The 22,123-nt window shown below is 34.9% G+C and overlaps 1 protein-coding gene across 1 annotated transcript in view; it reads right to left on the reverse strand.

The window, feature by feature from the left end:
• Positions 1 to 488: 488 nt before the first annotated feature.
• The window catches only part of Glut4EF (Glucose transporter 4 enhancer factor), a 54,569-nt gene continuing 32,934 nt past the window's right edge, over positions 489 to 22,123 (reverse strand). The window contains exons 5-8 of the mRNA XM_073079822.1: positions 4,719 to 4,816; positions 3,041 to 3,199; positions 2,243 to 2,330; positions 489 to 2,125 (exon numbers count right to left, since the gene is read on the reverse strand). Of these exons, the coding sequence (XP_072935923.1) occupies positions 1,967 to 2,125; positions 2,243 to 2,330; positions 3,041 to 3,199; positions 4,719 to 4,816 (504 nt within the window). The 3' untranslated portion in view covers positions 489 to 1,966. The remainder of the gene's footprint in view (positions 2,126 to 2,242; positions 2,331 to 3,040; positions 3,200 to 4,718; positions 4,817 to 22,123) is intronic.

Below are 22,123 nucleotides of genomic sequence, written 5' to 3' on the forward strand. Positions count from 1 at the left end.
GACGGAGGTGTTTTGAACCTGGCGGATGGGTAAAGCAGTTGTTTGGAGCATCATGGCGTCGTCGTCATTTTTTATCCGCATATTATTATCTGTTTTATCGTGGGACTATTTACACGTACATTTGTACGAAATTTGTATGCACAACTATGCATTGTCGGTATTTTGTTGTAAATACCACGTAACTTCCATCGTAGATCCGATTGTTTTGTTACTTGTATATTTTGTGATGAACCCACTTATTTTAGGTGTTCAAACGAAGCATTTTCCTCCCGATTTGCTAATCGCATTCCTTCTTATTACAGCCTCCGGCACAATCCGGCAGTTTATGTTTTTGTCGACAAGTGTGCGCGAGTGGTCCGCTCGAAGACGGCATGGTATAGGAATAAATTAAGCGAAATGCTCCACTAATCATTGAATTTTGCGAGGAATTTCGCGATGTAATAAAAGAGGAGTTAGATGTCACAATGTTGGAAAATATACACATTTATTATTATTGTATTACTATTGTGTTGTTAAAAATTTCGCTATATTTACCCCTATCATTACTTACTACACACACTGCGCGAGCGACTCTGAGTATTGTCTCCTTGTTCTGATAGAATCAACCTTGTATACGATACAGATATGTTCATAAAAATTTAAGTCTAAATTTGTGTAGTCTTTTAGTCGAATCTGAGATAACTTATGAGACTAATTCATATATTATTTATTATGTTTTATTTCATTATTATCTATAAGTTCAGTCAATACACATATGTGATTAAATATCACTGAAGTATATTCGACCGGAATGCTTTTAAACCAAGTCGATTGTAAAATGGTGCGCGTCGAGCACTCGATATTTATGCGAAGTGAGAAAACATTGTTACAGGGGTGACAGAAATACCGAATAAAGCACAATTTAAGGCGTGGACGGAATTCACTGACTTCATACTGGTACATATCTTAGAAGTAAGAATACTCCGGCGTTCACGAGAAATATCCTTGTACCATCATTTAGTTTAGTATATAAACGATGGACAGTTGCATATCTAGCCGATAAGCAGACTTAGAGGCGACTCATTCTTCATTCGTTAAGCAATCACCTAATTCTTCAATTAAGCGTTTTATAAAAAATAAATTTTATAAGTGTATTATCTATGTTAACATTTTTTGTAGCGCATTTCAATATTAACTCCAGATAAATTAAGCTGTCAGTTTTTTCCAAAATTGTCACGTATATGATTTAAAGTAGATGCTGGTAATAAATTTATAGAAAACTATAACGTCTAATGAAAATAAAATATTTTAGTTAGAAATTTATTAGCATCCAATTAAAAGGAACTGTTGGCTTATTCTATAACTACTAACCGGTTTTGTTTAAAAATATAAAACTTATTATGTTTTTACTGTCTAACTCTATATAAATTGGTAATACTCAAAACTAGTACAACGGGATCAGATAAACGCTAAGCATTGTTCAAGATACAATAACGATTTCCAAGTTGTTTAGTATGAGATAAGTACGTGTACCTCTGTAACAATTGTTTCCACACCGCACAGTGTCAGTCTAAGCTTAAAACTATTCTTATAACTATTTATTATTCACAGTCTCTGACCGAGAGCGGCACACAACATTTTCGTGCGCGTCACAGTAAAGGCAAATCTACTGCACTACAAAAATACGTGGGCAATGTCCATTATGCAGTCAAAAATACGAGCCACATTCAAAGAGAAAAATATGTCTCCCTTAAATCTTTATATACTCAATATTTTATTTTACTCCGTATATACTTATATTTAATAAAAACTCATTTATATATTTTCTCACCTTAAACTAATTATAACCCGCACACGGAATAGTTCTCGCACGTTGGGAATACTCTAAACTTGTCGTAAGGTTCGCTCCGGCACAACAGAAAAGTGATTCTGTAATTCACTTGAGAAGTAGCAAGGCACGCGCTGAGGCGAGCTCGCGTCGCTCTCGCTAATCGCCGAAACGCGTGCAAGCCTTCTTCCACTTGCACTGTGTGCACCAGAGCTCCCTCTGGTCCATGCCGTACACTTTGCGGCACTTCTTGTTGTCGGAGCGCGGCCGCCGCCCGGGACTGCTCGGCGATCCGCTTGGAGTAAGACGCATGTGTTTCTGAAATACAAAGAGTGTTTTAGATGGTAAAAATGAAAGTTCATTTTTTCATTAATATATTCTTATATATGAAATATCTAGAAAGTATAGTAACACTATAGTTTAGTAGCTACATACCGGAGACTGCGAGCTTGACCAGGAATGCGTTAAAGGAATGCTTATGGGCCGTGCTGATCCATTCTGTAGTGTTGAAAGCAGTCCTTGCCTACAAACAAATATACATTTTAATAATATTAGTTCAGTGAATACTTGAATTTTACCACTACATTATGTTTTTATTAAATATAATACATTATGTTATTGAAATGAAATACGTGGCAACTATTTACTTCAAATGAAGAGATCATTGCCCCGTAGTTTGTGTAGATCTTAATTGATCTACAAAGCCAAGCAACGGGTGCGGCCGGAATATAGATGGGTGATCGCTAGTGACTAAATTTCATCCTCGTTCAGACGTCAGCCGTGGTTGTTCTAATTGGGTGGCAATCGTTAAACTTTATTTACATTATATTTGAAAATATTCGACATGGGTTTACCACTCCAGCAATTCACGTTGGAGCACCGTGGTGGAGTACGCTCTAGGCCTCACCTAGATTTGAGAAAAAGCAACTGCAGCATGGTCAACGTATCGGAAAGACACGATAGAAATTAAATGTCCTGGGAAAAGAGCTACCCAAAGAGTTTAAGAACATATCTATACGTCAAATAATATTGTTACTTAATGGAATCGTTTTTTTCAATTAGGCAAATAGAAAACTTTACAAAAACGAAATATCTTATTTTGCCCTAATGCGTACCACCCCACGTTCAACACTTAATAGCTTGGAAAAAAAGCCGTATCATAGGTATATATGTGGTGTACCTATTACTTACGTAATAAATATTATTTAATATTTCATTAAAGATATAAATTACCTGTAGGATCCTACAAGCTGTCGCTGATAATCAGGATCCTCGTGGGGCGGACGGCACATGTCTCGGTGGGAGAGAGTGGGCGGAGGTGCAGGTGCGGCAGTTTCACGCTCCGTGTAGTAAAATTCTTCTTCATGATCACTTTCACCTTCCTTCTTTGGCCTGAAACACGACAATGTTATTTTATAAAATTAAAGCAAAATAATTGTTTAGTATACGAAGTGCTTCCAGAATAATTTTGAAGATATATTTGGTGTGAGTAATATGTACAGACGCTGCCACGCCCTATTTTGGAGATAAAAAACATGGCGACAAATGTATGTATGAAGACTTTTCTCATGTATATAACTTTATAGGTATTAATGCTTAAAACAAATCACGGGAAAATAAAGAAAAAAACGTGACAAATTAATTACAAATGGTTAATTAACGAAGAAAGAACCCGAACAAATTAATTACAAATGCCTAATTTGATACTTAATTCGATTCCACTTTAGATTTATTGCATGACACGTGTGAAAGTCAAATATATAGTAAGCTCAATAGCTCAATACTCTTTTAACTTTTACTCGTATAGTAAGAATAAGTAACATGTAAAAGTGGATTATCAGTTAGATACCTATTTGGTACAATGCATTCGTATAATATTTAGTGCATTGTGTAAGATTTTTTCAAATTTAATACTCAGAAATTCTTATTAAGAATAGTGGTAAGAGGGCAGAGTTACGTAAGAAGCGGGCGGGCGGTGCGCGGTGACCTTGCGGCGGGCACGGGCGCGGGCCGGCTACGTAGCGACTAGCGAGCAACCTTGTCGTCGTGTCGCAAAGTCTCGCCGCTTCCGGGTCACCAAGGGCTTTGCAGCCATCTCTAATTACCACTCATGCCGTGCACCAATTCGCCGTATAGATCAAAGGTTGCGCAATTTTTATTGACTGACAGCTGATAAGTACCTGTGTGTAATTTGCCTTTACTTCCTTATCAGCATCCTGTTTATGTTTAGCTTGGTTATGGCTCGTGACTCAGATAGTTTTAACAGTTGTTAGCTAAGGTTTTACATTATAAATGTAACGAATATGACACGCGAATATGGACGAAATACAGTTGCTATATACCTAGCGAAAACTTTGAAGAGAATGTGCTCATTTTTAACTGTGTTTTTAATTACAGTTCTTTTGCTTAGATTTTATTTCGTAATAAGGTAAATTTTATATGAAGATTTGTAAGACATCTGTGAAGACAGATATATTAAATTGTCAGCCTAGTGTTTCCATGTGGTGCAGAATGCCTGGGATTTACAAACATTGTTTGAAATAGCCGTAGGAAACAAGTGGATGCATCCCGCTGCAGTCTGGGCAGCTGGCTCATTGCGCAATTATTGTACACGTGCCTAGCCGCGGACACGTGACCCCTTACTTGTTTCCAATGCATTACAATACCATAAAACGGTTTGTATTTGTCTAATAACACAACTTATCAATTGGTTCTTGACTTGCATCGACATGGTCTCAGTTAGATATTATCTCGAAATAACTGTTACCGATAAAGGCTTTAACTACACAAAAACTTGCACGCCTTATCTCAAGTGCATAGGCAGGCATAAAAATTTAATTGATTTTGATTTGTACACTTGTGTATATTTTTTTTACTATACTACAAGTAGAAAGCTTTATATCTAACATACCCCAAATGCATCTGACGTATGTGTGCTTCAATAGAGGCGCAAGTATTTGTGATGTATATGCACCCTCGCCATGTACACTCGAACACCACACTGTTAACCTGTAACAATAGAGATTATATTTTAAAACAATTAGTTTTATACACAATTTTATAGGTTACTGAGTTAATCAGTTGCAATAATATATTAGTCGCCTTTACTTCATATAATATAGAAAGGTAATGTGCATTCATTTAAATTATAATTTTTAGCAACGTAATATTAGTATTTGTTGTATACTTTATTTAAATCAGTTTAGAAATGTATTTTATCTATTACAATATGTTATGTTGTTATAAATCACACACAGTAAGGTGCAAGGGAAAATGTGGTACTCATTTATCGAGGATTAAAAATGAGTCTTATTTACTCCATATAGTCTAAACATACTCTACATAGAAGTCACGGACACTGAGCCAACAAAACTAAAGTGGTTATTTGCATCAAACTGCACAAGTTCACGGTAAGCCGATGCGTACATCGTATTTTACTTCTGTCACACTTCCAAGATTATATTATGCAGTGGCATTTCTAATAATACGTAGTTCGCACGTGTAACATAAGTGTATAGGAGTGTAGAGCTGCGATATAACGCGGACGGAAGCAACTCTAGGCCGCGGCCTTGTCAGTGTTGCAACCACATATTCCCCTGAGTATGTAGGCACTCGTCGTTGATATTATGTGTTTTTATTTTCTTATTGTACGATATGGAGACAAATACAACAATCTGCTAACGGATCTTTTGAAGGACGCAAAGTGATAATTAGAACACTGGCTTGTTCTGAAGAATGACTAATGCTAAATTTTACTCAAGTGCTTATTACGCTTATCTACTTAAAAATACTTTGCATAATTAATTATTAGGTAATGTACAGTTTTTATTTGACTATATATTTTGAACAATATTCTATAATTATACATTTCAATAGAAAAGTAGTATTACATTAGTAGTAGTATTACATTAGTAGTTTTTATTTATAAATTTTTAAAAGATAAATAGTTTTGTATGATGTTGAAAACATATCATACTTCTTAATTTGATTGAGTAGTAGTAGCATTTAATTTAAAACCGTAATCCCGATACAGTTTTATCCACACGATCATCATAATATAAGAGCGTGAACTGGTTGGCACAGTTTGCCAAAGACTGCATCGGCCTTCTGCCCAATGCCATATTATTTCGGACGATCTGGGCTACAGCGTACATCAATGCTTTCCTGTCGTCAAGTCGCGTTGTGTTACATGAGATTATTATTAGACAATTGAGGTAACGGTTTAACATTTCACGTTTACATATGGGTATGAACTTTTGTGGGCCAAACCATGGACATCTATTTAATTTTCTTACTGTTCGTTCCTATTCTGTCTTATACCATCATATTGGAATGTTAATATTATCCTACGATGTACTTACATGATGTTTATAAACGTCTACGTTCAATTAACGTTAAATTCAAATCTCGTCTTATAAACACCCTCTTAGTAACTTTCTGAAGATATAATGGTTTGTGAATTTATGGACTATATCTTATATTATATATATATATATTATTATATATTATGGATTATATCTATGGACTTATATCAGTTTATTTAGTTTGTTACATTGATCTGTAAATTATGTGTATGGTCAACAGAGTAATAAAGTTTTGCAGGCTGTAGATCCAAAAACAATCGTAATAATTATGTTGGAGGTAAGAAAATTCTGTACGTTACTACTTGTAATATATTTGAATATATAGTGGTCAAATTAGGTTGAATACGTCATAGCTGTGTCAGGGACGTGAATTGGGTTGCGCGAGCGGAGTTTCGATGTGCGCAAGGGAACTGAGGCTGTATCAAGTGCATTTCGAAGTAGGTCAGGTCAGGGGTGGGAGGGACGCGAGGGTAGCCGCGATCTAGGTCGCAGCACCACGGCCAAGGGTGGTCTGCGAAGGTTGCACCCGTTCTTTGTCTCGCTCGAGGACAAATAAGTTAATTATAACACTGCTTTGTTGCATAGTCAGCAGGTTATTTCAGTTGGTTAACTAAAATAAGTGCTTTTTAATGAAACTGTTCGGTATTATTTCTAGACAATCCGGTCTAGACGTAGTACAATTTTGTAATTTTCGTTTGTGATGCCCACTTGTCATTAGTTTAGTTAACAAAAATTGTGCGGCTGTGTGTGTAGTGCATAGTTTCATTCGCTTAGAAGTATCAGATTAGTCAATACTTAAGCGTCTCACTAAACCGCGCAGCAAAGCAAAGGACATGATAATATAAATATTATTATTTTCGTGGTGAAAAAGACAATATGTTTGGTATCGGACTGTACTTTTCGAAATAGCACGAACAAAAGAACAAAGCAATGAAATTTTGACTGTTTACGTGTGATACAGATATTAGTTGCATAGCGATAGTCATTGTAGAATCATATAACTATATGACTACAATACAGTGATGCCATGACAAAGGTGATTCATAACCTATATATGCATAGGTAGGTACATAGTTCCAATCCTTTCTGATTTTATTTATGTACTTCTTAGTCTACGTTTAAAAAGAAAAACCAGATTAATAGTTAATCCACGCTGTTATTTTAGAAATGTCACCATAATTGACTGTAGTAGTTAGGATAACCTTGTTTTGGTAGTAAGAATAAAACTGCAAATAACATAATCTTGTGCTCAGCCAAGGTCTGGCCTTCAAATAACCGTCATGGATCAATACTGCGCCAACTTCATGTCGTCACCCTTTCGTATTCGTACCCTGCTTTAATTGAAACAAATTTAATATGTATAGAAAGAAATATCAATAACATACTTTAGCTATGATTCATTTTAAGGAGATTGTTTTTGTTAGTTTTAATGCTAGTTGGTAATAGCAATATAATTTTTAAAAGGAAAAGGATACCTTACAATAAATTATTAGATAAACGAGGCTTTTACCTCGGAGCTTTACATACATATGTACTTATTACTGGCTACGTTTAACGATTATACTCGATGCGGTTTATTGGTCGCCTTCCCTACGCAACCCGGGAAGGGAGAATTTGGTGCACTACTGACCCACTTTAGCAACCTCTCTTTGGTGTTGTCAAGAAAATAAAATTTTGTTGTTCAACATATTCCATGCAAAATGTTACATTGATAACTAATAATTCGTGATTATTAATATGATTTACGCTTTTATACACGGTACCTGACAGTTAATTGTCGCTGTTGCTACGCCGTAGATAACTGAGCACTGCTACGCAATTTTGTTATTATAATATGCCGGAGAAATAGTCTTTTAAACTTGTAATAAAAATTCTTTGGCTTTACATTTGAATTTGATTGGTTTTTAAGACATTTAAAAGGTTACTTTGAAAATGTATTATAATAGTAAACTACAATTAAATGTTTATTTAGTTACATAACTTAAAAAATGCCTTAAATTTTCATATAAAATGCCAAAAATCTTTTTCCTCAACCTTATAATAATATATCATATTAATTAGTGAAGTAATATCTAAAAGAAAATCTTTAAGTGTGATAGACAAACTAATTGGACAGTATCTACCTACTAGATGCATATCGTTTAATGTCCGGAGTCCAACAGCAAGCAATATACAGGCATCTATGCACCTATGTTTATTGTGCCCTATGTCCCTGACTCGCTCGGCTGTGTGGCGTTATTACACGTTACACGTGTCGGATTCTGTGTATGTGTGCTCCCAAGTGCAGTCAAGAAAATACGCGAGCTGTATATTTATACGCGAGTATTATTAATGTCAATTTAGTGCACATTGCACACAGAGGTACGTCTAATGTGTCGTTCAGTTTACGTTGCACGTTATTTGCGTTACATTAGAGATCATCTATGTAGTTCACAATAGGTATATAGAATCGATTGTCCTATCTTGTGTTTATTTTTGAATAAGTTTTATTGTATGTGTTTAATTTCGCCGTGTACCGCTTATACAATAATCTCGAAAATGTAATAAATAATCTAAATAACAAAACAATATTAAAGTTAACATGTTATAGTTATAATTATGAAAAAAATGTGAGCCATCACGGGACGCCTGGCAGATGTGAAACATCGACATTATTTTGTAAAAGTAATATGCAGAAAAGAACATATTGTGATAGGAACTAAATATGTCATAATGATAAAATAAAATATTACGATTTTTTTCCACATAACGATGACCATTTATTGAATTCGATTGCGCATGGCGACGCGTCGCCACACCGTACACACTACTGCATATAGACTGTATATATATACCGGCATGCGTCGCCACGCCAGAAATCGGTTTTACGTGCGGCTATAGATGTTTCACATCAAAAATGTAGTTATGTAATGTATTTAACTGTCTTACATTGCATAATATTAACTATAGTAGAAAAAGCTTAAACAACTCTATCTTAGCTTATTACAATTCCCTACTTAAGTATATCGTGTAATAAAAAGTTGAGTTCAGTAATATAAGAAGAGTTTTATTTGGGTTGCCATGAGAAATTAGGAAGTGCAGAGCGGTAGGGGGCGAGTTCAGGCGCGTTGCACGTGTCGCGGCCGCAGTGAGGGAGGCCATGGCGCGAGGAGGTTGGGGGGAGGCAAGCTATAAGTGTTACATCGCATAGTTATATGCATAGTAGATTCTTGTATATAGTCATGTATCTCTGCGTTTCTATATCTAGTTGGTATTATGCAAACATACCTAAAGTTTACTCTTTTATAGAAGACTTGCTTTTAAGTTTTAGTTTACTTTTAAGCTTAATTACACATAAAGATAATAATTATATTACATTTAATACAAAGAATACTAAAGCTAACTATTATAAATTTCGATATAAAAAGTCGTATCGATGGTGTACACTGCAAAAACGTGCGGAATTGTTTTTAATACAATGCTACCTAATTAGTGCTACCTAGTTGTTTTTCATGTAGGCAATTCATTTTGTATATAGTTCTCACTTTATAATGTAACATGAGAATAAAAATCACATATAAGGTTTTTATGCAGGTTTTTATGGTATATACGCAACACATAAAGATTTCATACACATATATCTATTGAAATATACACAACATAACACGGGCTACTGACACTACAATGAAACAGTGATTAATGTATTTTACGTGTGGCGCATGCGCAAGTAAATATCATTTTTTCCAAATACATTTAAAAATTACGTATACATCATAATAATTAAACGGTGTTGTTTAATAATCAAACGTTCAAGTGATCTACATTTGAATAAATTACCTTTTTATAAATAATTTACAAATTATATCAAGAGAAAGAGCCACGACTTAACTCGCAAGGAGAATGTTACAACGGGATCTTCCATTAAGTCTATCAACAACAAAGTTATTGGGTTCTAGAACGTAGGTTTATGTAATTAATAAGTAGCCATGCTAAAATGTATTTTATTCTGTAGATATAAGGTTTATAATGGATAAACCCAAATTGTTGTAACACCAGCCGGCATAAAATGCCGGTTTGTTATTGCGCCGTCTCTTTCTATGGCGAAACCCAGAGATGGCTTATTGATTTGTTTTCATTGCGTCTCTTTTTAGCGCGTTGTTGGGCATAAGTGCATTTCGCTTAAGTGACCTTCTCCTTATTTACTTCATGCAATGCGGCTAGATAAGTTGTTTTGATGTCATCTCGCTCTAGCGGTACAACCAACGAGGAAGATACCTCTATTTTAGCTGTATTGCGAGTTACATGGCGTTGATACTTTCATGGATTTACCGTGCTTAGAGGAGAATTTATGAAGCAGCTTATTTCCTGACACTAGATGTTGTTAGTAGTATAGTATTTAGTATACTTTAATAGTTTATTCTATTCGGTTATCTAGGCGCTAACGTAGACCTTGTAACATTATCTTATAAACAAACTAACACAAAAGGAACCCATTATGACGATTCAATAAAAATCCAAAAATAAGAAAGGTAAGGAAAACGTTATCCTACAAGAACTTGCCGTGTAATTACTGCCGACTAGTTGTAGAGACTAGAAATTATATTTTAAACGTGCAACGGTAAGTTTGTTACTGAGACAAGACTAATTTATTTATTTCGTGGCATGGTAAACATTCGTTATAAACAACTCCTGTATCACCATACAATCGATTACCCTCGATATAATTGTTATTACAATGAAAGGGGAAATATATTTTTATATAAAGAAGAAGGACATATATTTTTATTTATAAAGATGAAGAAGTAAAGATGCCATAGACGAACTAAAATCGTGTCTACAATTATAACTATGTGAACCTGTATATGTCTAAACAGTATGAGTAGTGTAGCTGGCTCTCTTAAGTTTATCTTATAACTTAACTCTGAAACTGCATTTTGATAAATATTCAATATTAGGTATTGAATTGTATTAGGTTGTCTTGTGTAATTAATTCTACTTTGTATATTAACGAAAGCTGCAGGCAACAGCTTGTATTATTTATCGTAAACGGTTGTTGTTTAATGTAAAAATATAATTATTGTTTGATTTTGTCCAATAAAGATAATAAAATATGAAAAGCACAGTTTGCTAATACCCTTGATATAACTCATTTATGTAGATAAGTATACTATAATATATACAAGTAAACAGCCGACCAACCAGGAAGTATGAATTTTTACGCATATAAATGTTAAGTTCTGCAATCCTAATTGAAAAACTAAAAGATCCATTGAATATATTGAGATAAATTGAATGATAACATATTCAATATGACCTCTACAATATTATAATCAATGATAAATTTAATGATTTCATTATGTAGAGCTAATAGTAGATACTGTATATACTGACATTTCGCGTCAAATATATCATTTGTGTCGAATTTATGTAATTACTGACTGCTTGTTACAAAGTTATCTGACAGATATCCTAAGTAATACTTAATATTTTAGGTGAATTGTGTGGAGACGAAGAATGCTTTTGCCATAAATAAAATCCTTATATTGTATGGTAATCGAAGCATCATAAAAAATGTAAAACGTCCAACCTATAGAAAGAGGTAAAATGGTATGGCATTATACTTTAAAAGTGCCGAGCGTGCAGAGTGCACCCCATGATGACAAGGGGGCTAGGAACGATGCAGGTCACTGAACCGAACCACATCTCTACAAATATCGTAAGGTGGGCAACATGCGGATATCGCATTCAAACAATAAGAATCTACGATTGATATTATTTCATTTATTTGATTGATATTATTAGTGCATTTGCATTTAGGTATCAATCGTATTTAACTTGTAGTTTTGTTAATAACATATTATATTACTTTATTGGGATTTGTGCGGACTTAAAATAATATTAATGTCAGTAAAATCTTGCTTGCAATAGACTGTTTATAAACAACATTAGTTACGTATACCAATTACATATTTATAATATTAAACCAACTATAATATAAAACCTATTTTGTTGGAACTTAAATTAAGTGGTATTTGCATTTCTTCGTCTTCATTAATTCAAAATTAAAGATCTAAATCTAGTAGAATTCCAAACAACTTCGATAAATGCTTAATGTAAGCAGGGTATGGTACAATAAACGCAGGTAAAAACGCAGCGACGTATCCTACAGGTGGCGGCTAAGATGCGTTGAACCCAGATCCAAAACACTCCCCTCGCAGCCCCGCGCCCTCACCCTCACCCTTCGGTCTCAACCTACGCCACTATGCACATACATATAAGATATAGTAAAGTTTACTTCATGTCAAAAAACCCGATCGCGTCCGTCTACCTCGACCCCAGTGAAATCTTTGTTCACTGCAACCTTAGATTGCATCATGTTTCAAAGTGGCCAGCAACATTTCGGTTTTCCGAAGTACAATTAAACTAATTAAATAAGAAAAATTAAACATATGAAATTTTACCAATTTACGCATAAAGGATATAATGAAATTATTGCCAAATTAGGCCAATTTCTGTAAATTCTGAACAGAAAATGGCAAATACACAAGTGCAAGTTGTGTTTCAGTGCAATGTTTCGCGGAGACTTTTGTTTCTACTGTGATTGACCTGCAAATAAACTCGTAAAAAGTTATTCAATGGCATATAATTTTAAACGACCTATGTTAACTCTATGCAAATTTTGTTGGATGTGTGCATTTCGAGATCTTTTAATGTAATTTAAACAAGAGTAACAAAAAATATTTAATAAGATATTATCTACGATAATAATTACATTAAGCTCAAGCTTATATTCGTGTTATATTGTGGCACAAATTTATTACCAATGAAATGAAATTTTATGATCCACTCTGGGTGTAGCACTTCTGGTTTTAGTTGGTAAACTATTAATGTGTAGAACTGTATAGTCTCCTGGTCTATAGTTCTAAGGACATTAATAATTTATTTACTTGTATTAATCACTCTGTGTTTTCATAAAGTATGGATTATAAATAGCTAGCAGCAACTTTCCATTAGAAAAAGATGACGACAGGCCTCGGAGCAGTGAGGTGGTAAGCAGGAATGATGAATCAGCCGCGTGGGGCAGTCGCCAATCCGTGTAGAGTTGTAGAGACGCCTCGCTGGTCACCGACCTCGACTGGTTCTGACTTGTTACAATTTCACTTTTTCTTGAAGCCGAGCAACGCAAACCGCGTACATCAAACACCTAACTATGTACGTAATGGGCTGTAATTGCACCAAACGAAACAATGTTAATTATAGGATTTAAGGTAGGCCTTGTACCTAGTTGAGTTGGCCGAACGTTAAAAGCAAGAAATTAGCAACACTGCGATAACATTTGGCAGTTATTCAAACGTATAAAACTACTCAATTTATTGATCACATTGCGTTCAAAGAATTCGGTGTTACACATTTAAAATCGCATGAATAAACTTCCCATTTTACGTGTAAAATGGGAAGTTTGTTGAACCCGCGGGACAACTCATTATCGCGTTTGATGAACTCACCCGCCTGCCATTGTTCCCGCTTGATATTCGCCACCGTATATAGGTATGCGTTTCTAACAATTGTAACATTATCCATCAATAAAAGTATTCTCAAATCTACATTTAGCATACTCATTTATATACGGTCCTATGTCCTTACCCCGCTCCGGGGTGAGTAGACTTGCGAAGCTAAGGTCTCCGGACAAAGCCTTTTTTACTCATGGAGATAAAATTCTTTTTTTTATTAAAAATCCGGTTGAACTTTGCTGAGCAATTTTTAAATGTGAAACTTGACTCCTTATTGTAAACAAATTTTCTCATGCTACTATTTAATCCAATACATTAATGATGTAAAATATTTTTAACGAAGTTTAAATGGCCCCTGCAAGATATCTTTATTTCACTTATCACAGGCAGGCACGTTAATTGTTCAGTACTTTAGCTTTTCAATCGTTTCTCTCATTGTCAAAGAGTATTTTTAAAATTTCGAACAATTTGAAGGAGTAGTAGTAGTGATCCTTCGAGATGTAGAATAATGTAAACATTTGAACTGTCAAGAACGGGCAGTGCCCCGACTTTGGTGTCAATGCCCCGTCGATGCCGGTAAAAAAACGCATTGCTCCTACCTATCTGCCGGCGTTACTACAAGACTAGTTTAATAAAGAGGAATTGTTTGATGAAATTTAGAATCAGGTATCTGTCTTCTTTCATATAAAGATAATAAATAGTATAAGTTATGCGTAAAATAAAAAATAATAGTGATAAAAAATATAAAACACTTAGTGGAAAATATATGAAACGGGTATGCGGCATTACTCTTTTTACATATTTATGCTTTTCTTATTTGGATCCATATATTAATAGGTGGTCAAAGATTAAACAATTTTTAATATGCCACCCACTAACATGTCGTGTCTCACGCAACACTTCCTTTGTTTGTATTAATTGTGCAAGTTAGTAGAAATAATTGCCTAATGTGGTCACAGAACCATTAACCACAACTGTTGTATCTGTCGAGTTAACTATATTTATATACGAAAAAAAAGATTTTCCTAGTAATGACCTGAAATTCGTTTGATTCGGAGGCTTAGTAATGAATGTAATAGTTTGTCATACACTGGACCTGTCCAAATAAAAAGGAATTAAGGTGCGCGACACATTGACGTCAAACAAAAGAAAATATACATCTTGTTATATTTCAAAAGAAAAAGATAATATGTCAGGCTACCGATATACACAGGGTTATTAGAACGAGGGAGTTGTGGTGTGCGGGGCGATGACCTAAAGAGCGAGACGGAACGACAACAAAACTGAAGTTCGCGCGCATCACTATGAACGACGCCATATTTTTCGTTGCTTACCATAAACAGGAAATCCATTATTTCGATAGTTGTATTGTGTCGTAAAGTCATGTTTATAATGCTTATCAAATAATGTAAAAGAGTATAATGAAGCGTTGATCTTCGAAGCCTACCTAACGCATGCCATAGTAACTCCACACAAAGGACTCGATGCATGCCTAATGCAATAGCTTTATCTAGGACAGTAGTATGTATGTAACCTATTTTCGTGATTGCACAACGTGATTCTACTCTTCGTATACTTATAAATATACTTGAGCTGGCAAATATATAGATATTTGCTAGTTAGATGGTAAAATAATTATTTATCGAATTATGTGCTTGAAATAGTGATAATGTATAGAGGTAAGATGGTAAATGTCAGATTGAATTAATCATCAACCAGATATTATGTAGTCGAGCAGCATTCTATAAAATGTCTTATCATAATATAGTTTAAAATATTTATCGTGCTACTGTAAATCAATGCTTAGAATCACAACTCTATCTTATTACGACACATTTCAATATAATGAATTGTGTTTTTGCGTCATTCTAATCTTATTATTGCATAATATTATTTACTTAATGGCTTATATCCACTGGTGTTTTAAATATTGAAGGTTTAATTAGGAACATGAAGTGGTAGGTATGGCAAGCAATGGAAGATTATAGTTAATTCATATGTAATTATTATACTTCGTTATGATAAAGTAATGTATTGGATATTACATATTATAAAAATAAATAAGATAAAAACTTAACGTTATTACACCATGTTTTTTCTTGTCATTTAGCAGCGTCAATATGTTCTACAATAAATATAGACGTGTCAAGTGTGTGGCATACATACATATGTGACCTACATTGATACTTTATCTTTCTTTGCAGACCTCGTTCCTTTTCGGAGTTCTGTGGTAGAGCAAGTTTAAAAACTTGAATAAATTCAATACATACAATACATTTATTTTTAATAAATACAAACATTTCCAGCCTGGAATCTGTTCCGAGACTCTTATCGCAATATCGGTCCTATTACGCTTGCATTATTTCGCCATTAGTTCTTTAATTTTACTGCAGTTCGAATTTTGATTTCCGCTTATAATATTTATCAAGAAATTTAAATATAAGTAAAGTCATTGAAGTCCTGGCTTTTTGTTGACAGACGACAAATAATTGTATTTATCTATGTATAATTCATCTCTACGGTTATTTCCCAATCGAAGTTACAATAAAGAAGTATAAAATTATTAAGAAAATACCAAGCATATTTCAAGATGCTAACTATCGCAGGTACAATGTGGTTCAGATAAGTTATAAATTGACGTCACACAACATTGGTTTTTAGAACGCGATAATGATAATAAAGTGGGTACGTTGGTTGCATGAATATATTGTTATCAATATTGGGTTACTTCTACTGTAGTTACATAAAACAATAAAACATTTAAAATCAATTGTCGAGAGCCCTGCCACGGCGGCATGGCAACGGCCCGCTTGTACTTCGACCTTATATTACTGTGCGCAGGGTCATGATGTCACAGGTGTGGTGTTTGTACTTTAATATTAATTTATGGACAAAAATACGACAAAACATTGTTTCAGCTCTATATTAGTATTCCAGTGGTTGTTGAAATTCATTTTATTTGTCAAGGTAGTAGGTAGGTAGAGTTCTCTTAGGTAGGTAGAGTTCTTATTTATTTTGTAGTTAGTATTCGAAAATGTAATATTGAATTTAAGTTCATAAGTATTTTATAATTGCAACTGTCATTATAAATTTACCTACATAATAATGCAAATTTATAAAAAACTGTCATTAACAATAATCTGCAATTCGTAGTTAATACTACACAGATACAGTATGTTAGGGTAGATTACGACCAACTTTCGAATATTTATCTGTTAGTTAATTTGTTACAACAGCGATCGATGGTAAATAGGTCAAAGCACAATAAAACAAGTGGACTAGTAATGAGGCAGGCGCTCATGCGCGCGAAACGTGGAGGGCGTTTGGTGTGCGACCAGTTCTGCGGCTGCCATTTACACTCCTAACTGTTTACCCAGCGGGGAATGATCTGCGCTTCTAGTACCGCAATGTCTTCCGCGTTTTAAATATAGACCGCGAAGGCCGTGTCTTTATTCGCGCGCGCTCAAATACGACAGCAACGCAATGTAATGTTATATGAACCTTGAACGGTTTTAAACACTAAACTACTTTTTGCGTAAACGCTGCTAGTTGATAGTAACCAATGTTTTATTCCGTAGATGATAAAAACAAACTATTAGCTAAAGTTACGTCATTGTACAGATTTTTAATATTTTGTTTTTGCCATGGCTAAACTAATAAGACACGAGCGATATATTCGTAAGTCATGATCTTCCGAGTTAACTGTAAAGAGGAACATTAAACAAGTATTGTCAAGGTCTTGCGGAGGCTGTAGTTGTTTACACATTGATTTATACATACAATAATCATATTCTAACAGAGTATTTCGCGCATAGATCACGTTGTTCTCGCCTACAGCATCTGTTCTCACGTGAGTGACATTGTGATGGCTTGTCCGTGCCACTATTTCCAAGTTGTCGCCCTTATCTCTTTACATATCAGTATTTAGATAATACTATAGATAGAACACGCCGGCGCTTACAATGTGGAAACTTGCGTAATTTATATCGACTACAATTATTTCAATAAACTTCATGATTCTATAGATTCTAAATTCTTAGGATTAATAATCGTCTATAACTATAGAGACATTGCGATAAGTTATTTCAATCAGGGTGTATAAAAATAAACAAGTATATTAACTTATTTTAAAATGATAAATTTAAATTTATAAGCAAAATGACAAACATTATATTGCCGTGCAAAATCACAAATGACAACGAGCATTGTATGCAAAGTTGACAACTTTGGTTTTGCAGTTAGCGAGGTAGCAAGGTGAAACGGAAGGACTCTAATTACTGATGTGTAAATTCTATCCTTGCTAAAGCTGTGTTGAATAGCGGTTCTAATTATCTGAGTAATTACAACGGCCGTGAGCGTACACGGAAGTCGCTTGCCGCCGCCTCTCCTGATAACAATTGGCTTATTTTATCAACGTCAAGCGATAAAGCGACCTTCGCTCAAACACGTACGTTACTTACATGCGCCTTGGATACCGTGATTCTCGCATTAAAAACATCTTAGGTTTTTAGGGTCAAACTAAAAACTATATCAGTTAAACCTATTTTCTAGACCCACAGCTCAGGAGCTGAGTTTTAAGGAGAATATAAAACTAATTTCAAAAACACAGTAAGATAACATTTTATTATAAACGCTTCTTTTGATTAAAGTTCTTCTTCAGATTCAAATATTAAAACCTAGAAACGTGAAATTAGGACAGTGGGTTCATTTTATGACGTAATAACCTTTACTAAGGAAGATTAATTGTATGGATGTACACGTGCAAATATTGATTTAAACTTATGTTTATTTTCCATTTATATTAATAATATTATTATAAATGTCTTCAACTAAGATAACGACTCATTAGATAGATCAGTATGGTCCTATTTCGCTAATAGCGTCAAGCGTCAACAAATCTCAGAGCAAAGATAGCCCCGTTCTCGTTTATCTGCAGTTAGGCGCAGATAAGTTCGCTGTAATTATTGTTGCTCGGTTTATTAGCCACGCGAAGTTACACGTGCATTCGCGATAATACGACTCGTGCTTTTTTCCGCAGTCGAGCGCAGCGTATGTTGCAATCTCATGGACTTCTTATTGACGGCTACTTAGATAGCGACATTTCCTTATAAACTTATGTGTAGTTTACAAGGTAAGTTCGTTTACAAGGTAATATATTTTTAAAAGTTAAGGTTAAATTGATCGTTAAGTTTTAATAACTCAACAATGTTACTGTCGCACGGTATACGCAGGGATTTCGGTGTGTTGCCTTATTAAGTAGAAACCTTTATATTCGTAAGACAAGAGTATCGATAAAAAGTCGTAAAATAAACATAAAACTATCTTGAATTGTAACCTGGCGATAATATATATCGCTTGCACCTATTTTTCGTATTAAAGCTTTTCTTTGTTCTGTTGCACAAAGAGGCACATATAAGCAGTTAAACGTTGAAGGAAGCCGGGGGGCATGTTATGCTGATTATGCAACAAGTCGCGTTCGGCGTGCGCGTGCGCCGTGATGCAACGCGCCGGCTATTGTTACGCTAGGAGCCGGCGACGTCAACACTCTGTAGGCGGAGCCGCTCATGCTCGTGCGCTGCATTCAGCCGTGCACTCTTTCCGTATTGTATTTTGAAACATTTAAATTGAATATGACGAATGGAGATAAGCCTTATCTATTGACGTATTACTTGTATTATACACATGCCGCGGCCTCGCCAAATCGCTAGAATCGCGGCTGCCACGAGGACGATAATGCATTTTTAATAGTGTTGACCAGCAATAGTTCCAGTGGCAATGTTTTAACCGACGAGTTCTCGGAAATAAATAATAAAGCAAGGAATGACGAGTAGTAGGCGGCATTGTGGCGAATAAAGCGGTGTATTTGCTATATAGTTCTGTACAGAACAAAGACCATCCTGGGAACTAACTATACCTGTACTACGATGTAAACACGCACCTATTGGCAGTAGTCACTCATTATAATTAACTTCGACATAAATGTGTGATAGCAAGTTTTATTAATTTTACCTACGTAACACTAGTAATTGATATTTAATTGGAGCGGCCTAAGCGCTTCCTCGAGTTACATTTACATACTAGTAGTAATAATATAATACTGACACATGCTCGTATTGCATGCAGAAAGCTTGCAAGGCCTCGCTTGGTTATAATAGTTGTGTCCTTATTCAAGGTCTGCCAGCTGGCGTCACTCCTACACTCGTTAACAAGAGATTTTCCATCTACCTATACATGTGTTACGCGGTAGCAACATTGTAATTGAAATATTCACTGGTCGTTTACATTTATGAAGTATGTTTGTGTCTATATGTTACTATGCGGATTTAATGTATAAAAGCTCGTAATTTCTTCATTAATGAGATAGGTACAAGCTACTCGTAAGATCAATCATACCTTTGTTTTTTTTGTTATTGTTCATTTCAAAATACTAACTACAGGTATACAGGTTTAGTAAGTATGTATATCAAATTGTTGTAAGGGTATACAAAATAAAATTATATATTGTTTTAATACGAATCCATTCACAAAGGAAGGTACTGCGTTTCCCTTGCAATATTAATAATAAAGTGTGATAAAATAGATGTCGTTGTGATCGGAATAAGTTGAGATCATTAACATTGATGACGTAGTAGTGAGGCGTATAGTTCAGTTGGGCTGGAGGTGCGCAGTGGGCAGTGGTCCGTAAGTGGTGCACAGGAACAGGTTCTGCGCACGGATCACATGTGCCGAGGGTCGCCGACCCCGAGGGCGATAATCCGACCAGGGCCGCTGACACTCAGGAAAGATTACACTAATACTGACAATACTGCCCATCGTCTACTAATAAATTTGCGAAAATGTTTAAAAAACAATAATGACGTTATTTTTCATCCATATTTAATACTGTTGCTAATTAACTACCGTGGTCTCGAGGTATAGCTCCGAAATTTTACTTAAATGAATTAGTTTTGTTTTGCCTACACCTCTTAAGTCCAAATTTATTTGTCTGAAAGAGACCCCTCGTAACTGAATAAAATTACTACAATATTGAATTTCTGATAATTATTTAGTGGAACTATTATCCTTTATCACATCACATGGGTGGCCAATCTCGTTTAACGTGAGGCGACTTTATTCCTTTACATACTCTACAATTCCCCTTTTATGTAACATAATACTGTCTGTTTATAGAATTTACATCTGATAGTCAATCAAAGATTCTATTACGCGTAGCATGACACGTGAGATGCAGTTGGGTTGCTTGCGTTGGTGATTTTTCCTAGTAATGCCAAGTAACATTTATTTATCTATTTAGTTTACGTCATGGATCGGTATTACAGCGCGGTTGCCAACGGTGCTCATGTGATAATTCAGCTTGGCGACACCGTGTCTGGGCATGCTATTGTGTCATGTTGCACCAATAACGACTCAGCTCAGAGTACTTGCTATTTGCGTAGGCGGATTCGTGTTTTAGTTTTGGCTATATTCAGCACACGTTTCATTCAGTCAATTTCCGATCGACAGCACTCATTGAATTGTCAACGCTAATAATACTTATTCATATATTGCCCTTGTTGAGATATGTTCAGAAGGACGATTGTAGCTCTAAACTCCTTTGAAACATCTGTTTGATCAAACAAAGTTATTTAAAAAATTATAGCAATCAAATTATTTTAAATTAAAATAGTAAAATCAAATACTATCTCTCTTACATACTGAGTTTATCACTGAATATAGGACAATATACGGGAAAATATTTAATTGCATGATTGCGGCTGGTACCTACATTCTTTATTTATCTATTATTGATACCTAATATAATTTATTCATCATATCGTAGTTTATTGATAGTGACCTTTTAATTCGTACAGCTTCGCTTAGTTCAACTGCAATTACTGCTGTGTAAATAGTCGTTACGCAACTGAAGTGGGTAATAGTAACGCGAGCGTCTCTGTCCCACCCACGACATTTTGGCCGCCACTACAAGGTTACATATTGTGCGTGGGCGTGAAGCGTCTTGCACGCCAATACGAACGCCTATTGTACCCGTTAACAAATATTTCGTACCGTCTTAACACATTCATAGTTGCGACCTTGCTTGCCGAAATTTCACAAAGAAACACGTTACGATACTCTCACCATTAAGACCTCTGTAAAGGTCAGTCTCGAGCATTGTTTTACGAAGTAGGGATCATTAATTTTAAAGTTATTGTTTCTTTCAAGGTATTTTAAGTATATTTTCGGTTGATGTTTTTGGTGGTTTGCGATTATACTTTTTGCAAATCCGATGAATCTTATCACACCGGAACAAACATTACAAAAAGAGAATTAAGTAAGTAGAAACAGGAAATCATTAACAAAGTGGCACTTGAAAACACTCATAAAAGTAAGTGTGACTAGGTAAATGATAGGTATTTGGTAAGCAAGGACTTCAAGAATTTCACATTTTAGCGAATTAGTCAGTTATATTAAAACAAATAAAA

This window comes from Epargyreus clarus, unplaced genomic scaffold (genome assembly GCF_041222505.1).
Source record: "Epargyreus clarus isolate Ecla_fem2 unplaced genomic scaffold, WU_Ecla_fem_2.2 ptg000014l, whole genome shotgun sequence".
NCBI classification, from domain to species: Eukaryota; Metazoa; Arthropoda; class Insecta; order Lepidoptera; family Hesperiidae; genus Epargyreus; species Epargyreus clarus.